The sequence below is a fragment of the Ptychodera flava genome, chromosome 7 (genome assembly GCF_041260155.1).
Source record: "Ptychodera flava strain L36383 chromosome 7, AS_Pfla_20210202, whole genome shotgun sequence".
NCBI classification, from domain to species: Eukaryota; Metazoa; Hemichordata; class Enteropneusta; family Ptychoderidae; genus Ptychodera; species Ptychodera flava.
The window spans coordinates 17023448-17044272 of NC_091934.1; the positions used below are offsets into that span (position 1 = coordinate 17023448).

At 36.7% G+C, this 20825-nt stretch overlaps 1 protein-coding gene across 1 annotated transcript in view; it reads left to right on the plus strand.

The window, feature by feature from the left end:
- LOC139136887 (BLOC-2 complex member HPS3-like) overlaps positions 1-20825 on the plus strand; it is a 45695-nt gene that overhangs the window by 2625 nt on the left and 22245 nt on the right. The window contains exons 2-5 of the mRNA XM_070704731.1: positions 2658-2939; positions 4516-5386; positions 11153-11265; positions 14147-14391. Coding sequence (XP_070560832.1) covers positions 2720-2939; positions 4516-5386; positions 11153-11265; positions 14147-14391 — 1449 coding nt within the window. The 5' untranslated portion in view covers positions 2658-2719. The remainder of the gene's footprint in view (positions 1-2657; positions 2940-4515; positions 5387-11152; positions 11266-14146; positions 14392-20825) is intronic.

The following is a 20825-nucleotide window of genomic DNA, read 5'->3' on the forward strand; positions in this document are numbered from 1 at the left end:
GAGAAAAGATGGTTAACATTAGGGTAGTTCTGCACCTCGAAAGTGAAAGACTTAAACTTTTTTTCAAACTTTCCATAGTTAATGAAACTTTCAACCTTTCTCTTACCAAATAAAGAACGGAAATAATGGATCACCATGCAAAGTTTGGTACTAGAGAAACAATTTACTAACATTTACCAATATTTGAAATTCAAAATGGCTGCCATCTAACTCAATGGAGAAAATAAAATTTAGATTTTTGAAAATTGAAGATTGTGAAAATTTTTCTCACTCTGAGAGCTTTAGAATGAGCCCCACAAAGTGCTAGATCAGAAAAGAATTGAAAAGAATTTGAGTCCAAATATCTGCTCCTGAGGTGCAGCAACTTTAATGGCCCACTGTTTACAACAAATCACATAATATTCAAGCCTGAAGAAAAGAAAATTAATATTCATCTCAGGTGTTATTCAGCATGTACATTTTACAGTTATGATATTTTCAATGAATTTACAATGTCGGTGTCAATTTTTGTACCAAATTCTCATGTCATCAAAACGTTTCTCTTAGTAGACTTCGCTAATGCACTATGGCATACTTCAGATGTTGCCATGGCGACTTTTCATGTTTTGTATTATGCATCCATGACAACAAATAGAAATGGAATCCAGAGAATTAATCTTCCAAAAAAGCTCATGGTTCAGTGTTCACTTGCAATTTGCTGTGTTTGGTATTAAGTGATATCACGTTTCCAACAAAGGTCTGTCCATCGGTTGCTTTTGCTAAGAATAACCCCGTGGTATTATGTCCATTTGTTGTCAAAATCATTTTGATCATTTTTTCTGTGCAGCTACCATAATGTAATTGATTTTAAAAATATCAATCCATATGTATGTCATTATGATGTTTAAAATGTCACTTCAGCAGGGCTGTAATGCCTAAAGTTTTAACATACATTTCAATGCCAGTTACCATGACAGCAGAAACTATGACAACTGAAAATGCCATAACGCACGAGGGAAAAAGTAGCCTACATAATTTCTAAACTTTAGGTTTTAACTTTACTGAAAAAATCTTCCACCATTGTATTCAATGTATCATGAGAAGTGTTTCATGTTATTTTGTATCACATATTGGTATACATACTGTATCTAACTCTGTGCAAGTTTTCATTCCAAATTTCGATCTCAAAGCAGTAAAAATTTTGTGATATCTGCCACTAGGTATTCATGCAAAAGACCTCCACCATGAACTTGTTGAAGCTGCCACAGGTATTCATAAAATATCTGTGTTTTTGTATTCTTGGAGTCATATAAAAAATGAAGAGCTCCACAAACAACAGTTTTGTCCTATTCCTTCCTCATCTACAGTGAAGAGAATCTTAATGTTTTGTCTTATCCTCACATATTTTGATCTAAACCAACCATGTAAGCTTTCATTCGAAAAAAATGAAATGTGAAAAAATAACAGTGGGCTATAGACAGCAGAAAATAAGTTAATTATATTAGGCCAGAGTGAGCAAATTCTTTGTTTTGCGTCCATTCAAAATTCCAAAAGATTTGTTGATAAGTGAAAAATAAAAAAAATTAACAGATAATCAATGTGCCAGTGTTTGACAGTTTCCTCGCACAGCCTGCTCATTCCTGTTACTACATGTATATGCTTCTAGAGAGTACGATTTTACTTTATGATAATATAAGTACTTCAACTGTTGTAATATGGCTGCTGTAAGGAAGTATTTTGTTGCAGCATAAAAGTCATAGCTTGGTTTTTTTTGGCAGGATGTCATCTGTAACGGAAAATATTGCAAGATAAGATTGAGTATTTTTCCCAGAAAAACTGTGTGCATGTGGATGCAAAACTAAGAATTTACTTCCTTTGGCCTTAGTTTAAAGGTCTCACAATACGCAATGTGATAATACACAGTTCTGAACAGAAACCTTTCTGTTGTTGTCTTTCTGTTTGTCAGAATTACTGCTTCTTGTAAATATTCCTGTTTTCGTTATTTTCATGTTCGTAGTTTAATAGATATTGTTAGCTCAAAAAAGGATTGTATCTTTTCAGTAACAGACCTGGGATAAGAGACAAACATTATAAAACAAATATTCTTTTTACCGACAATGATGTTATTTCCTAGACAGCATAAATGTCATCAAAATATTTAAATTAGATAGGTTGCTCCGAGGATTGATAATAAACAATTCACACTGTCTTTCTAACCACAGAATAGCAAAAATATTTTAACACAGAACCACAGTAATTGGAATAGTGCGTGAAGTGTGAAGATGGCAACTGTCTTTTTCGAGATCAAATATATGTAAATTTATAACCCCCATCTTTTGGTCTTCCCCCCATATTATTTAACCCTGTCACCACCATGGTTTGGCCCAAACCCATTGTTATCAATGGTGAATTTAGACCTGTTCACTGGGAACGGGTGTTGAACACGTTAAATGCAAATAGCTTCTGACCATTGTGCCCTCTAAACAAATATGATGCATCGCGAAGCAAACAAATTGCATGTGACGCAAGTAAATTGTTTGATTTACATGTAAAGATGCACGGCTGATGCTAAGAAATTTCCAAAATTTATGCTAAGTTTCCAGAAAAATATGTTTGTTAGATGACAGAAAACTTATATATACAAAATAACAGTTGCAACATTTTTCTCTCTGCCGTAGTTTCAGATGCTTTCAAACTCCATCGTGTTTCATTGACCTGAGACTACCAAGCATCAATCACCATGGTTCGTGTTTTTTCCTGTCATCACTTCGTCTCTCAGCAAGTGTTCACAACCAAGTCTGAACCAATAGCTCTGTGCTGTGTGGGCGACCAGCTGCTGGTCTCCACGGACCAGTGTAACATCGAGATCTACGCGCTGAGCCACAGCGAGAAGAGCTGTCAGTTGTCGCACAGTTTCAACACGGTGGCGTTGGCGCATCAGATACTGCACAATGGGAAAGGTGAGATTAATGCAGGGAGCTTTCAAATAACTTGTATGGTTGGTTCTATGTATTAGAAATCAGGATGAAAGGAGTAAATATATTGCCTTTCCAAAATATGTTAGTTTAGCATTTTTACAAGTGGCAAGATCTCACAGAAAGTAAAACTTCATTACAATCGTCGACCTTGTGGAAGATCGGTCTATTGGCCAAACAAGTTATTGACAGTAAATAAAGTTTAATAATAATAATAATAATAATACTAACAATCATGTACAACTGCAAAATTGGCATCCGCAGTGACATGTTGCAACAAAACATATTTGTAATCTCTGCTGTATCATATTCTAGTTGATAAGTTCCCAACTATTGTATAGAAATGTACTTCCAACTGCAGTGTAATGCTCTTGGATCAGAAAAATAATGGAATGCCCAGAGTAAATAAATTCCTGTACCTGCTCACATATAGGTTTACAGAGTTTTTCAGGGGAAAGGTGCCACAAATTTTCTTGCAGAATTTGCCAGTGTTGATGATATTCTGTCTCAAAACAAAGCCATGACTCATACATTGCAACAAAATACCTCCTTACAGCAAACATATTGAATCATGTCGTCAAGTAAAATCATGTCCATTAGAACCATAATAGTCATGGAGATGGGTAGGCTCTATGAGAAAACAGTCAAATAATGGCGCATGATTTTGTGTTAAATTTTTTTGAACCACTTATCCAACAATCTTTTGGAATTTTGAATGTATACAAGAAAAGGAATATATTTACCCTAGCCCGATATTCTTGTACAAAAGTTTTTTTCTGTAAAAATGTTACAGCTGTTATGTAAAACAAATGCATCAACTTGTTATTGAAGATATTTTTTCTGCACGACTTGTATAAGATGAAGAAATGGCCATCCATTTTCTTTACATGTACATGAGTGTCAGGTGAAATTAAAAAGGTGCTAAAAATGAAATCATGTAAAGATTATCTTTATTTGACTGTGATTTCACAACTAAAAAGGTCATTTAAATATGACGATGACGTCATCATTTCTGTGGATGTACCAATTACCAAATCCAGAAAATTCAGACATTTTAAGTGAAAGAACAATAGCTGTAACTTTTGATAATTGTTTTAATTTCTTTGTTCTTGAAAACATGTATCCCTTCTTCTTCCTTTGCATAAAGCAAGTCAAAATAGAATTAAAAACATTTGTCATGCAAAAACAACACAGCAAGCATAATATACAATGATATTTGTGACAAATGAGTTCTTTTTCTGACTAGAATTCACTTGTCAATAATAACATTACATGTTACACTGGCAATGTAGACAAGTCTAAAACTAGGCATTTTGGCATGATTTTTGAAGTTAAGCAAAGAAACTGTATTCCACAAACAGGACAAAGAAAATTGACTCAAAATTTACAATAAGGAGCTTACTTTATGAACTTGCAAATAAATATAGCCCTCTACAACACAGAACCAATGGCAGTCTGTGCTATTAAATTAATACTGACTTATTTGTAAAATGACTTGATATCATTGTTGTAACAAAACTTGAAAAATCCACCCATTGTCCATATGTCTTGCAACGTACAGGTAATTATATTGCCACGCTGGAGGTGAAAACTACGAGACACAACACCGTCACATTCGTAAGAATTTACATGAACTGGGCAACATGCTCGAATCAGCATCCAGTACGCGCAAGGGTTGCTGGTTGCAATGTGCGATGGACGGAAATGAATACGAGCACCCTGGAAGTGATGGAAATCCTGATCAAGGAGACCGTGACGCACATATCAAGCTGTGACAAAACTGGAAATCTGGTGGTCGCCGTGGGAAAATGCGTCAAACTGTACTACCATTGTATGAAGACACTAGGCAACACTGATCTCAGGTACAATGACTTTGAACCGGCTTTGAGCATTGAGATGGGGTTCAATTTGCTAGAGGTGGCTGTGTGTGGCGACTACTTGGCCGGAATTTCAGTTGACCAAATTAGGGTGGTCAGACTTGTGTGGTCACGAAAGCGTCCCAGTTTGGTGAGTGAGGGTGCTGTTGGGGGTGTCAGTGGCAGCAGACGCAGTGTGAGTCGGTATTCGTCGTTAGAGGATGACATGCAGACTATCAGTCCAATCACAGATGAAAGAGATCATCAAGATGGCGCCTCTACGCCGATGGATGAAGAACTACAAACAGAAAAAGCACCATTGCCATGGCAGTCACAAGCTTTCTACGAAGCTTTCACAGACGAGGAGAGTCAACGTTTCCACGTGGAAGATGACCATTACGTTCTGTGGAATTTCAACGCGTCTGTACATTCAACGGATGAGAATATCATATCACCTTTGAGCGTCGTGCAGGAAACTGTCACAGACAACAAAGATGAAGTGGCCATTGAAGTACTAGGACCAGTGGAGAGTGTGGCCGGTAACCCAATAACAGTGGAGTGGATAGGAAAATATAAGTGAGTCATGATTCTCTATAGTATTTTGCACAACTGCCAAAGTATGCAACTAAGTGCCTCAGATAAGGTGACCTTTAACCTCAGCTGAGAATACAGTCATATTTTTCAACCTGTTGGCCAACTCAGAGTTCAGCTAATTGTTTTCTGTTGTCTAGTTGGACCTCATGAAGGAAAATTTGTGGAAGATGTATCACACACTTGGAATGTAAGACAGAGGATAGAAGCCAGTTACCTTTTCAACCATTTCACTCTCAGTGATTTGGTTAAACCACAGCATTGGTTTCTGTGTGTTTAATTGTGCAATCACTGGTCTGATCTAGTCAGCAAAGACACAGAAAAGCAAGGTGTGCTTGATCTGGTATTTTTTGTGACAATAAATCATAGTAAGAACAAAGGTGCGGCAAGCCCATACAAACTTGATAGTATAGGGTCAACATACCCAGTCTGCAAAGTCAATGGCATAACGTAGACCAATTTGCTGAGTCCTTCCGAGGAATAGATGAGGGTCAACATGATTTTGTGTTGTCGCATCTACCATGTTCAAAAAGAGGTATGTAAGGGTGCCGGAAATCGACAAGTGCGGGGCCAAAGTGAGGGCCAGCACAATCAAAGTGCGAGCAAATGTGAGGGCTTGAAGTGAGGGCTCTCACAATCGAAGTGCGAGCAAATGTGAGGGCTTGAAGTGAGGGCTCTCACCACAGTCGCTCGAGAGCTATTCAGCTCTGGGACTATTCGCCCCATAGACGAGTATACAGAAGCGAAAAATACCCCAAGTCAGGAAACAGAATGGCTATAAAAACCGCGCCATGTAACATTCCGTGTCCGATTTCACTGTGAAAATTAGCAAGTTCATCTATCATGCAACCGTCGATCGTTCCCTATCATTCTAAAAGTTCATACCTGATACTTTATCTGATTCAAAAACGCTTGTTTCGTGTGATTTTCGTCCGAATTCGACGGACACCTCGCCAAAACCTGGGGGTGAGCAACATTCCGGTCACCTCTTGGGTACCTCCACTTTACTGACGTTGGCGCCGCCTACCCATGAGGGATGACTGGAATGTTGCTCACGCTTATGTTTTGGCCAGGTGTCTCTCGAACTCGGCGGAAAATCACAGGAAATGAGCATTTTGTAAGCAGATGAAGTATCAGGTATGAATTTTCGTGTGATTTTCGGCCCAGTTCAGAGGACACGTCGCCAAAACATAAGGCATGAACAACCTTCCAGTCACCCCTCATGGGTACGCGGCGCTAACGTCAGTAAAGTGGAGGTGCCCAACGTCCACTGTAAGGTGACCGGAATGTTGCTCACGCTTATGTTTTAGCGACGTGTCCGTCGAATTCGGCCGAAAATCACACGAAATGAGCGTTTGTGAAGCAAATCAAGTACCAGGTATGAATTTTGAGAATGATAGGGAACGGTCGACGGTTACATGATAGATGAACTTGCTACTTTTCACGGTAAAATCGAACGTCGAAGATGACATGGTGGCACAATCCCTATACGAAATAGCCATTTCATTTCCTGACTGGGGTATTTCTCGCTTCTGTATACCGTCTATTGGGCGAATAGTCCCAGAGCTGAATAGCTCTCGAGCGACTGTGGGCTGAGCGCGGAACGAGTACACAATGGCCTGCGTACAGATCATGACCCATTACATCACTTCCGTCTTTTTCGTTAACCTTTTCGTGTTTGTTAGTCATTGCATTTCAAATGTCACTGATATCCTTTTTATTATTAATACATGCAACTCAAGCGAGCGATACTTCTTCTGGTACCATTGTACGACTATAGCGCGACTGATAAATGTGACTTCAGTCAATCCAGTTCGCGACCTGGGCACGTGGACTCTGATACTGTTTATCCGACATGGCGTCGTATGCGGAGTTTTTGTCGGAGAATTTTCGAAGAAAGAGGAAACTTTTTTTTAAGAAATTTTAGCGTGGCTTGTTCACCAGATAAAGTAAGATCATGGGAAATGTATTTTTGGAGACTTGTAATGTAATAAAGGGAAAGCGGCTGCACACATCGCCTACACTATTTTTACGTTCTCTGTGTTTGTGTTCGATTTTGTGTGTTTGACTATTGGTGTAGATATAAGCCATGGCGAGACGTAGCCGTAATCTGGCTGTCGAATGACAGGGTGATCCTTTGACGCTACGTTTCGAAACCAGTGTGTGGTTTCTTCCTCAGTCGCTTTTCTTTGGAGATTTTTCTCCTTATATTTGTGTTTCACTGTTCGTGGTTTAATTAATGTCAGTGTTTTGTTCGTCTAGCAGGGAGGCTAGAATACTTAGCCTATGTTTGGGTCAGTTTGTTGTGTCGCATTTTTTTCGGTCGTTTCTCTAAGATTGTGCACTTGTGCATTTATGAGTGTGTCGCCAATGTTTGGATTTCTTTTGTAAGCGATGATCGGTTTCATTGTGAATAAATTATTTAGTGTTTGATCTTTTTCTATTTCTTCCCAGTTCTTCAGGAGTGCTTGTTTGATGTCTTTTGTTTTGATGTGTGGACTATATTTGGTAGCAAATATCAATTTATTTGTGTTGTTGTTGTGCGTTTGTTTGTGATTTAAATGTGTTTTTCGTGTAGCGTAATTTGTTTCCGCATTGATGTTTGATATTTCTTGTTGTGGATATTCTCGCATTAATAGCTTTTCATTAAATGTTTTGACTTTGTTGTTGAAATCTTCTTCATTGTTACATGTCCTCATGTACCTTAATGTTCCGCCTTTGATTAGGCCTTTGAAGGTTGATTTTGGATGACATGATTTTCTATGTAGGAACTGGAATGTATCGCATATCTGTTGGTTTTGTGTGTGTTCTGGTGTCTAGTATGTTTTCATTGTTGTATCGTTGACCTTTGTAAATGACTATAGGTCAAGATATGTTATTTCGTGTGAGGAACTTTCATATGAAAATTTGAAAGTGGGATGCATTTTGTTAATTAGTGTAATGAATTCGTGGAGTTCGTGTTCAGTTCCAATGAAGATTAGGAAAATGTCGTCTCTGAATCTACACCATAGTGATATTTTTGTTGTGTGTTGATGTATGATTTTCAGTTCTAATTCGTGAAATGTGATGTCAGCAATATTCGGTGACGATGGGGAACCCATTGCACAACCGCATGTCTGTTTGTAGAATTCGTTGTTAAATTCGAATGTGTTGTTTTTCAGAATAATGTTTAGCATAGCTAACATGTATTCTGTTGGTGGTTTATGGATATTTGTTTGTTCATTGTTTGTTTGCGTTGCATTGTTTAATGCTTTGCTGATAGCCTGTATGGCGTCATCGTGTTGTGTATTTGTGTACATAGAGACTACGTCTAATGTGACTAGGATGGCATTGTTCGGAGCCTGGATTGAGTCCATTTTCCGTATGAAATCTGTAGTGTCTTTATGTATGTCGGTTGTTTTGCTACGATCTGTTTGAGGAAGTGGTCCAGGAATTCCGATATGTGAAAGGTTGGACTTGAGCAACCGCTTATAATTGGGCGACCTGCGAATTTTGTGTCCGTTGGTGGCGCTTTATGTAATTTCGGTAGAATGTACCAGCGTGGTGTTCGCGTATTTTTGTAGAATGGATCTATGTATTTATAAGTGTGGATGTCGATGTGTTTTTTGTTGTACATTTCTGTCGTTAGTTGGTGTATTTTTTCCACTGTTTGTTTTGTGTCGTCTGTTGCTAGTTTTGTGTAGTAGTTAGAGTCGCCGAGTTGTCGTTCACACTCTCTTATGTAATCTATTGTGTTCATGACTGCTGTCCCTCGTCCCTTATCAAATGGTTTGAAAATGAGATTCGTGTTCTTCGATAGTGTTTTAATTGCTATGCGTTCGGCACGTGTCATGTTGTTTTTTGTGTTGTGAAATGGGATTTCAACTAGCGCTAGTTTAGTGGCTTCTAGGTAATTTTCCAAGTTTGTGTTATCAGTTGCGGGTGGGACCCATGTTGATTTGTGTTTGAATTGATGTTTCTTGGTTTGTCTGTGGCGCATGATGTATTGGAGTCGCATTTTGCGAATGTATTTGTTTGCGTCTTTCAACAGATTAATTCTTTTTGGGCGTTTTGGTGTTGGAATAAATTTAAGCCCTTTGCTTAGTGCATTTATTTCACTAAACTAGACTAAATATGTAAACTAAACTAAAATATTTCTGCCTGTCGCACATATAGCGTTTGATTTCACTTTGACAAGCACTTTGAATGTGCGATCCCTGCCCGATCAGTCAGTCGCCGATTTTTAAAATCAGCCAGACATTATATTCTTCAAGAAACTCAACGATGTAAAGATTACAAAATGTCTCATTCATATTTTTACGGTGTTTGACAATTTTTTCCGTCAGGGACGTCATGTACTTTAATAGCCGTTCGCTCATATCGTGAAGCTTCGATCGATGCTGTAGCTCCATGCATGCTCATATACAGGCCTGCGCCGTTTACACATTAGTGGAGATCGTATCGCGCTTTTAGCAGTGACTTTGATCACAAGTCTTCATTCGATCAAGATGAATTTAGTACTGATTTCGCAAGTCTCAACCCTCAAATACGCTCTCACTTTGATTATGAGAGCCCTCACTTCAAGCCCTCACATTTGCTCGCACTTCGATTGTGAGAGCCCTCACTTCAAGCCCTCACATTCGCTCGCACTTTGATTGTGCTAGCCCTCACTTTGGCCCCGCACTTGTCGATTTCCGGCACCCTTACATACCTGTCAAAAGTGAAAGATTATCAGTGAAATTTTTGTGCAAACTTGTACGCTTTCTTCAAGTGAGGTTATGATTGAATGTTTAAAACATTCATTTTCACGATGAGGTATTACCTGAACTTGGTGATATCTTGGAAATTATCTTCAGTTAATTGACAGTTCCAGACAAGAACAAGGCTGATAAGACTTTTTAAAGGTTAAAGCTTGGCTACACTGTTATACAATACCCACTTAAATTGATAAATCAATGAATCAATATTTTATAAATATCCTTGTAAATCATCCATTTCTAGCAAAAGATAAAAAAAATATTATTTTATTTACTGCCGTTCTGGGACTAAATCTTTGTTATTCAAAACTGTTAAATACTAGAAAATGAGATAGAATTCTAATATCTAAAACCAAATTATACTTTCAAGATTTTTCAATACATCTGGAATCCTGTCAGTATTTTATGCAGGATGGTACCCCATAAAAAATGTGTGTTTTAATTGTGAAAAAAACCATCTCGGTAATGGAATTGTTGTGTAAACAGTTATCACAGAATGCACAGGACAGGTTTCCCTTTGTTAAGGCTTTCAGAAAATGGACACGTAATGGGGGTCACAAGTCAGCGAGTTTATTTCTCTATCCAAGATTGTGTCACTAACTCCAGGCTCTTTCCATATGTCAATAACTCCACAGCAGTGAAATTAGAAAGCAAAATTGTTAGATGCTATAGACATGTAAAGAATGTAGTTTGCCTCTAAAAAATTAATCTTCAAATTTTTTGCAAAAGCACATGAGAGATCCTGCATGTATAAAAATATGAATCAAAATTTAATATTTTCAGTATAGGTGCAGGTAATCAGTTACAGGTGTGGCTGGTGATTATGTTTTTTAAATGTATTCACTGTGAGCAGGAATGTACTGGTAGTGGGTACATTGACAATTTTTTGATGTTTTAAGGACATCTAATCATAGACCCTCAAAAAATTGCAGATGTAATGTAACTTCATGAAATTTGTTTGCACTTTTGCATGTGAAAAGCCATTGTAAACCTGTGAATTTCCCTCGCTCAACAGAAGCAGCGCACCCATAGCAACCAGCACTCTGCTGTACCGCCATTGCACATTCCCCGGGGATTCGACTGGACAGCATTTACACTCACTGAAGTTGCTGCCAACCTACCAGAAAGGTCAGTGAAAAAATCAGATCTGTCTCTGTCGTACCTCTATCTAAGTCATGCATCTCCATCGTGCCTCTACAAAGGAAAGTATCTTGTTAAGAGGACAAAGTACTCATCATCGTCCATTTAAGTAACTGATCTGTCTTACATAAAAGAACATACCTATAGACACTTGTATACCACTGTCATTTCTTTCAAGTAATGCATGTCTGACCTTTGACCTAGGTAATGGAAGCGTATTATTAAGTACTCGGTAAACACAAAAAGGAAATACTGGCATAAATCAGTAATGTAACAGTTCACAATGTGTTACTGAATTTCTAATGATATAACTTATGTGTTGTCAAGCGTGTCATTTTCTGATGGACTGCTCTTTAGACTTATTTACTCGGTTATGTGTACAATTGGTGTGGGGTTTTTTTAATGGTAATGTTTTGTTTTGAAAAGTGGTAATTCTCTGTCTCCGTGCAGATTTACCGGTACAGGTAAATCACTAAAATAAGAGGTATATACTCAAACAGGAAAATCTAAAAACTATTTGACATTATAAATTGACAGAATATAGATTAGCCTCAGAAATAAACTAAGAATGATGATGATGATGATGATGATGATGATGATGATGATGATGATTTCATTGTCAATTTTTTGTTTCACTCTTCTTCACTTTCATATAAGGGAGGGGGTGGGGCTTGAAATCACATGCATTGAGTTTTGTTTGTCATGCGCTATGAGTATTCATATTCCCTACTAGCAGGAGTACGTACACTAACTGTGTAGTGCATGGTTCAAGATAAATATCTAGGTGGTATAGTCTCCACTGATAATAAGTCACCATCTCTTGTTTGCAAACTTTAACAATAATTATCAATATACTTTATATTTATATTTAGATGTTATAAACAGCAAGCCAGGGTATTTGGTTGTGGATATAAGACCTCTGGGGTTAAAATTAGCATATTTGGCATGAAACAAGCACTGAGTGAAGTGAGGAAATTAGCATATTCGGCATGAAACAATCACCGAGTGAAATGAGGTGATTATTTCACCCAACATATGCTCATTTTTCAGAGTGCTACTTGCTGATATTATTGTTAATTGAACTGTCCACATCCATCAACCATGCTTGGCTTTGTATCTGGTGAAAATATTTACACATGGGGAAAGCATGAATCAATGGAATGCATACAGTATTTTATCAAAGGAAAAGAACAGGCATGGTCGATAATACACAATAAGTACCTGTATCTTCATTCATGGTGAAATTTAAAAAAAACCAGTTAACCAAGTGTTCAAATTTCACAAACAAAGAATGAACTGAATACCTAAATTTGAGAAATGAAATAAAAAAAAATGTACTGCACGGAACAAAAAATTGTTGCTGTTTGAAGCTAATGATTTGAGGGCAAACAATCCAGTCTGGCAATCAAACCATTATTCAAACACTGCTATTGCATTATTTCTCGGTGTTTCTTTCACAATTCATATCACAGATCGATGTTTGATATGCGTCAGTGTAACAATTGTTAAAAAGCAACAAGTGTACGTATTGAGCAGCAGTTGTTGAGCATCGTCCATAGCAATAACACCACCAAGTTGATACATAAACAGCTGTGCATTGAATTTCTGTTTTGTATTTCCAACATCATTTATTGTCTGTTTTGATTGAAGATACTGATTATTAAAAATAAAATGAAGTAAATTTCTTCACCCTCAAAAGCAACAATTTTTTCTCTTGTGTTTTTCATTGATTTATGTATATAACATATCACTCAAATAATAGTTTTTCTGCAATGCATATATTTATGCCATGTAAAAAATGGAGAGTCAGATTGGAATGTAGCATGAAAAATTCACACTCAGATCTCTTTCATTTCCAGTGTAGCATGAACAGCTCTTCCACATTCTGTCAAGACGATGAACTACCATTTAAAATTCTGAAAACATCTAGTGAGTTAAAAATATTGATAGGATAACTAAGTTAGTTACTATAAATTGTTATTTCTGTCATATTTTCATAATTTTGGAAGTTTATCTGTCTTGCTGGCCAAAAGGCTATCATTGCCATGTATTCAAAGTTACATACCAAAGCATGTCAAGCTTAACTGTTCAAAAATTTATTGTATGCTTAGGAAAGAACAATTTTACATCACATGTTAATGATGTTTTCTTGCCAACTGAATTTTGTTGATGTCCGCCCCAAACATCAGAAAAAATATCACCAATTCAAGTCAAAGACAGCTAACATTAATACATATTATTTTGAGATTTTAACTATCAATATCGAAATTCAATGTACAGTTGGACATTGAAGGTATTCCTTTCCAAGTACAATGGAATTTATGGGAGATAGTTTGATAGGTAAGCACATCGGGGGAGGTGGGATTAATTAAGTGAAGTTGGCAAGCTATGGCTTTGATGTCAGATACTTGACTGAATTTTTACTTTTAAATATATTTCTATCATAATAAGAAACCAAATTTGTTATTCAAAAAACAAAAAATATGGATGGCATAAGAGAAGAAGTAATTCATCAATGGAGGACATAAACCCTTAGAGTGCCAAAGTCAACTTTTATTGCCATTATAAAATATACCTGAGTCATTTTTTTTTTCTGATTTTTGCCAAAAATTTTAATAAAAAAATGTAGCTGATGAAGTGTGATGTCCATTTGTTCCAAATTTATGAAAAAAATGGCAGAAAAATTCATGAATATTGGTAAATTTTATACTAAAATTTTGATGGGCAAATTACAGCACTCAAAGGGTTAAAAGTACAAGTCTCATAGTGTTTGATGATGCATGGAAATGCAAGCCTACATCATGTACAGTAATAGACAATGTTTCTTTGTTCGTCAAGATAATGTTTTTTTTTCTTCAACTATTTTCAGATAGCCAGACAGACAAGCTGTGTGGACTCTGCTGTTTTGTGAGTGGCTTTCATGAAGGTTTCATGTACGATGTCATCAGCAGTCACTGCATCCAGCTCTCCACGTACAACTACACGGCCAAGACCCGCCATGTGGGCGTGACCAACAGCCTGCTGCATGCGGTCACTAGCAATGGCCTGGAAACCTACACCATCAGTAAGATGGCCGCAGCTCTGTGGCAGCTGGAGGAGCCCTCTGAAAAATGGGTGAGTGAACTGTGTTGCATCCAATCAAGAAGTCTTAACCCACCCCCCCCAATCCCCCCATATTGGCTGGCTTTGGTTTAATCCAGCTGTTTCCAAATATCATAGTTGGAACCACAACTAGATTAACAGTAAATAACAGATTTGTTTCTCATCCTAGATCTGTCAGAAAAAAACGATGAGGCAATGACTTTTTTCAAATTGTATTTTTAGCTCGCAAGATGCAAGTACTGACATGAAAACGATAAATACAGATGATTCATCAATACAATTGGTAGTAATTCTGGCAGGTGGCATGACACCACTCAATACTGTACAGTGTGTGCGTGTGACATTTGGTATGATGATACCAAATTACCCCGCCATGCATGGCACATGTCACAGAATATATTATGTACTATAGCCCAAACAAGGGCCTATGTGCCTGAGGGTAGGTGACCAGTTACCCCCATCCCCTAGGAGGGAAAATTGTCTTCTGCCATAAGGGTACGTAGTCCCTTGTTTGGGCTGTAATGTTTTTAGCTACTATAGACTATAGTCTATAGAAGCTATTGGGATGGGTATCCGTCCGGCGTCCGTCGTCAGTCTGTATGTATGTATGTATGTATGTATGTATGTCCATTTGTGAGGCGTCCGTCCACTCAAATATCTTGAGAACCGCAGTACTTACTGATTTGATATTTGTCGTGTAGATGAAAAATATGATTTTGAGAAACTATTTTTTTTAATTTTTGATATCGTTGAAAATAGGCAAATTAACGCCAAAAAAGGCGTTTTTGGTAAAAAATCTTCTTCTTCATAACCGCTGGTCAGACAGCTTTGTTATTTGGTATACAGGTCCCTAGGGATAACCCAACTTAGATTTGTTCAAATTGTGATGAAATATGCAAATGTGTATTTTTAGGGAATTTTTGTCATTTTTGGTCAAAATTTGACTTACGTTGTATGGAATCCTTGTACTGTATAAATCCTATCAATTCACCCGGAAAAAAATAATTAATATGATTTTAAATAATGAATTAATTAGGAAATCATCAAAGCCAAAATAATTTTAGTGTGGAATTATCAGAAAGTTCAACTTTTTTTGACAGTTCATAGTGAAATGCTTACCATCTTGGAGGATCAAAACATGTAAATGCAACTTTCCTGAATCCCAACTTTGATATATTCTGAACCACTATTTATGTTATCTAAAAGAAATTGCTCATAATAGTTTGTCATGATAGGGTGGTCAAATAAATAGAGATAGAGAAAGTTCTAATTTCCATTTATGGTTGACTTGGTAAGGATAAAATAAGATTACTTTTTGAGGAAAAAAACAGAGTGGTCAATTAAAAGAGTGGTCAAAGTGATAGGGTTTTTATGGTAAAGCTGGGCTGTAAGATTCCTCATGTGCTATTTATAGCACTTATGCAATCTGTGTAAACAGTGCAATGAAAGTGTAACATGATTCCTTATAATGCTTTTGATGACCTTGAACTTCTTAAGTTTCAAACATTTGTCTCTTCAGTGTGCTTTCTCTGAGTACGTACAGTCTCAACTTATTCAACAGAACTTACTTACAATGTTAATTTGAAAGTTAAAATGTGCTTGGTTAATAGGATGAAAATAATATATTAAAAGATAACCAGCTCAAGATTCTTTATAACCTGACAGATATGCTGTTTTTTATGACGTAAATCTTGATTTAAGCAAGTCTTGTTTACTTTAATTAGAATGTAATTAACTCTCGTTTATTTGCTATTATAGCCTAATAAAGTCTGATGAAATATGCAAATCTGTATTTTTACGGAATTTATATTTTACGGAATTTATTTCCATTTTTGGTCAGGCCATCCTGAAATGAGCTATCAAAGATATCCACCTTCTTCATCAATACATGTGTCACAAAAGGTTATTCTCTACATAACACAGCAGAGCTCTGTCAACTGTTGAGTCGCTTGTTAGCTCACATTTGGTATACCAATGTGAGGTAATCGTATAAGCTGAATCAGTTCATTTGCATCCCATTTGCATGTCTGTATGTATGTATGTATGTACGTATGTATGTATGTATGTATGTATGTATGTATGTCCGTCCACATCAAAAACAGCTAAACGGCAGAACCTACTGTCTTAGTATTTGGTGTACAGGTGCACCTAGGGGTGGAGATGTGAATTTGTTCAAATGAACTTGTCAGTGTCAAAAATATGCAAATGAGGGGGAAAAAAGGAAAAACCCTGCAAATTGCTAAAACTCTGTAACCGTTGGTCAGATAGGGTTGAAACTTGGTGTGCAGGTTCCTTTAGGTATTCTAAAGCAGATGTGTAAAATTTAGGATGAAATTTGCATGTTTCTATTTTTCAGGTAATTTTTAGCTCCCATAGCCATATGTATATATGGCAATGGAAGCTATTCTTATAGGCTAGGGAAATGTCTGTATGTATGTATGTCTGTATGTCTGTATGTCTGTATGTCTGTATGTCTGTATGTCTGTATGTCTGTCCGTCAACATCAAAAACTCCAAAACCGCTGTACATTTCATCTTGATATTTGCTGTGTACATGGATGATGGGCTGTAGATGAGATTTGTTCAAATGAAGTTGTCATTGCCAAAAATATGCAAATTAAGTGAAAAAATGATAAAAACAGTCAAAATTGAAAAAACTCAATAACACTGAGCAGATTACATGAAAAATTAGGATGTAAGTACTTTGGGCTGACATGAAATGATTGTGCACATCTTGGGTCAGTATCTTGGACTTGCTATTTTTCATGAATTTTTTGTAATTTTCTCTCATTTTGGTCAAAAAATCTTCTTCTCTGAAACCACAAGTCCGATTGATTTGAAACTTGTATGGAAGTGCATAGAAGTGACCTTTCCCAAATTTGGGCAAATCGTGGTGAAATTTGCATATTTTCGTCCATAGACTCCCATGTATAAGGCAGATCTCCATAGACTCCCATGTATTAGGCCACGAATAATAAAAAATTAGTTTCTCATCGTATTCATATTACAAAAAGGATGCAGTGACACAATTTTTAGTCCCAACGGATGAAGTCCAGTGGGCTTATAGATTGGGTAATGTCCGTCTGTTCGTCCATCCGTAAGTCCATCTGTTCACGCAGATATCTCAGACACTTTGACAAAATGTCACGTGACCTTGGTGACCTTTGACCTCGAATATACATATTTGTCCATAACTCAGTAACCACAAGTGCTACAGCCTTCATGTATGGTACGATGGGACACCTTATGACGCCACATATTGTACCTCATTAATTATGCACATATCTAATTTTGAGCGACACCTTATGACGCCACATATTGATCACTGATGGCATCGGTGACATTGGGCCTTAGTTAGTGACCACTACCTATCTGACTTACAGATTGATATATGGCGGGTGCCACATGTGGGGCAGGATGCGCTTACTATTTTCGAAACACCTGACATCACTTCTTGGTCTTTTGGCCAGAGGTCCATATATCTTTCTTTCATGAATTTGACTTTGTTTGTACCGTCTATTTACTGTCTGTTCTGTGCTGTTTGTGTCTATGTTACAACTATTGTCTTACAAATTTTGACCTAGTGTATTGGATTATGGATTGGTATGATTGCGATTATTGTACTCATTTACTATGCGCATATCTAATTTGAGCGAGCCAATAGAGCTAGAGGTCTGATTTTTGGTGTATAGGGATAACTTAGCAATACAATTTTTTTTGACAAAATGTCACGTGACCTTGGTGACCTTGACCTCAAATATACATATTTGTCCATAACTGAGTAACCACAAGTGCTGTACCCTTCATGTATGGTATGATGGGGACACCTTATGACGCCACATATTGTACCTCATTTATTATGCACATATCTAATTTTGAGCGAGCCAATAGAGCTGGAGGTCTGATTTTTGGTATATAGGGATAACTTAGCAAACAATTTTTTTGACAAAATGTCACGTGACCTCGGTGACCTTTGACCTCAAATATACATATTTGTCCATAACTCAGTAACCACAAGTGCTACACACTTCATGTATGGTATGATGGGACACCTTATGACGCCACATATTGTACCTCATTTATTATGCGCATATCTAATTTTGAGCGAGCCAATAGAGCTAGAGGTCTGATTTTTGGTATATAGGGATAACTTAGCAATACAATTTTTTGACAAAATGTCACGTGACCTCGGTGACCTTTGACCTCAAATATACATATTTGTCCATAACTCAGTAACCACAAGTGCTACAGCCTTCATGTATGGTATGATGGACACCTTATGACGCCACATATTGTACTTCATTATTATGCACATATCTAATTTGAGCGAGCCAATAGAGCTGGAGGTCTGATTTTTGGTGTATAGGGATAACTTAGCAATACAATTTTTTTGACAAATGTCACGTGACCTCGGTGACCTTTGACCTCAAATATACATATTTGTCCATAACTCAGTAACCACAAGTGCTACACCCTTCAAGTATGGTATGATGGGACACCTTATGACGCCACATATTGTACCTCATTAATTATGTGCATATCTAATTTTGAGCGAGCCAATAGAGCTAGAGGTCTGATTTTTGGTATATAGGGATAACTTTAGCAATACAATTTTTTTGACAAAATGTCACGTGACCTCGGTGACCTTTGACCTCAAATATACATATTTGTCCATAACTCAGTAACCACAAGTGCTACACCCTTCATATTTGGTATGATTGGACACCTTATGACACCACATACTGTACCTCAATAATTATGCACATATCTCATTTTGACCTCATTAATTATGTACACATCTAATTCTGGGCAAGCGAATAGAGCTAGAGATCTGATTTTTTGGCATATAGGGATTAATATAATTTTTTTTTCAAAATGTCATGAGACCTCGATGACCTTTGACCTTGATTATACATATATATGCATATCTCAGTAACCACAAGTTCTAACCCTCCAAGTTTGATAGGATATTAGACCTTAAGATGTCACACCTTGTACCTCATTTATATGCGCATATGTATTTCTTGGCTGGCCAATACTGCTAGAGGTCTGATCTTTTTTCCTGATTGAGAACCATAACTTAGACATGCCTCATGTGTTTCGACATAGACCTATGTGCCCATAGATCTCAACATATACACTCCAGTGATAATTCTTAATGACCACATTTTCCTGCCCCATCAAGCACTCAAGACTAATACTCCTATTACAAGTGGGGACTATGTCATTGTAAATGACTTGTTGAATTAATGGTTGTATCACAGTATTCGATATATCTAATTCTGTATTTTTTCCATTTTATATTCTGAATAAATACATTAAACATATTTCACTGTCTCCAGTACATTACATTTAAGTATTTTCACTTCATGCACTTTATCCCTTTCACACATGTTCAAATATCTGACCAGAGAACAAACACTAAATAGTCCAGGATGGGAGCTACAGTGTCATTGACGCTATTTTTTCAGTTTTTAGTCAAAAAATGTTTAACTCTGAAACCATTCATCTGATTGCTCTGAAAGTTGGTATACATGTTCCTCAGGATGACATCAGTCAAGTGTATACAAATTGAATTGAAATATTTATATTTGTAATTTTGGGGCAATTTTCCGAATTTTTGGTCAAAATTTTTTTTATTCAAGAATAACTAATCTGATAGCTCTGATATTTGGTATACAGGTTACTAAGGTTGATCCAAATCAGTTTGATGAATATCGTGAAGATATCTTGAATTTTATATTTTTGCTGAATTTTTTGGTTATTTTCTCATTTTAAGTAAAATTTCTTCTTCTCTGAAACCGCTAGCCCAATTGCTCTCAAATTTGGATTGGATGTTTGCAAGGGTGTTACCTTCTAATTGTTGAAATTACGACAAAATTGAAAATACAAAATTGGAAATATTTTGGGGCAATTTGTTATTTTTGGTCAAACAATCGTAAAAAATATTTTCATTTTTAAGCCCCTGGACAGATGGCTTTTACATCTGGTGTACAGATGTCCAGGGATGACAATAGTTAGATATGTGGAAATTGTCGTGAAATATACAAATATGTATTTTTAAGACAATTTTGTCATATGGTCAAGAAAACTTGTTCTCAAAATTACTTGTCTGATAGCTTTGTAATTTGGTACAAAAGTCCCGAGGGATGTTATTAGATAAATTTTCTGCTCAAAGTGTTGTGAAACCCCCAAATATTTATATTTTAGGTAATTTTCTTTTGTGACCTTAAATGACCTACCGGTACACCAACCAAGGATTTGTTGTGAGACAGTTTCGAAGGCTGTGAACATAATTTTGTCTTGTTTAATATCAATTTGTAGTAAAATTTGATCCTGAAAACAGAGCTGAGGTAAATTTTTTCATTGCGAATCAATTTTTGCAACTTTCGCATGTAAGACACACAAGAACTGATGAGCAATTTGGATCCAGGATAATTCCAGATG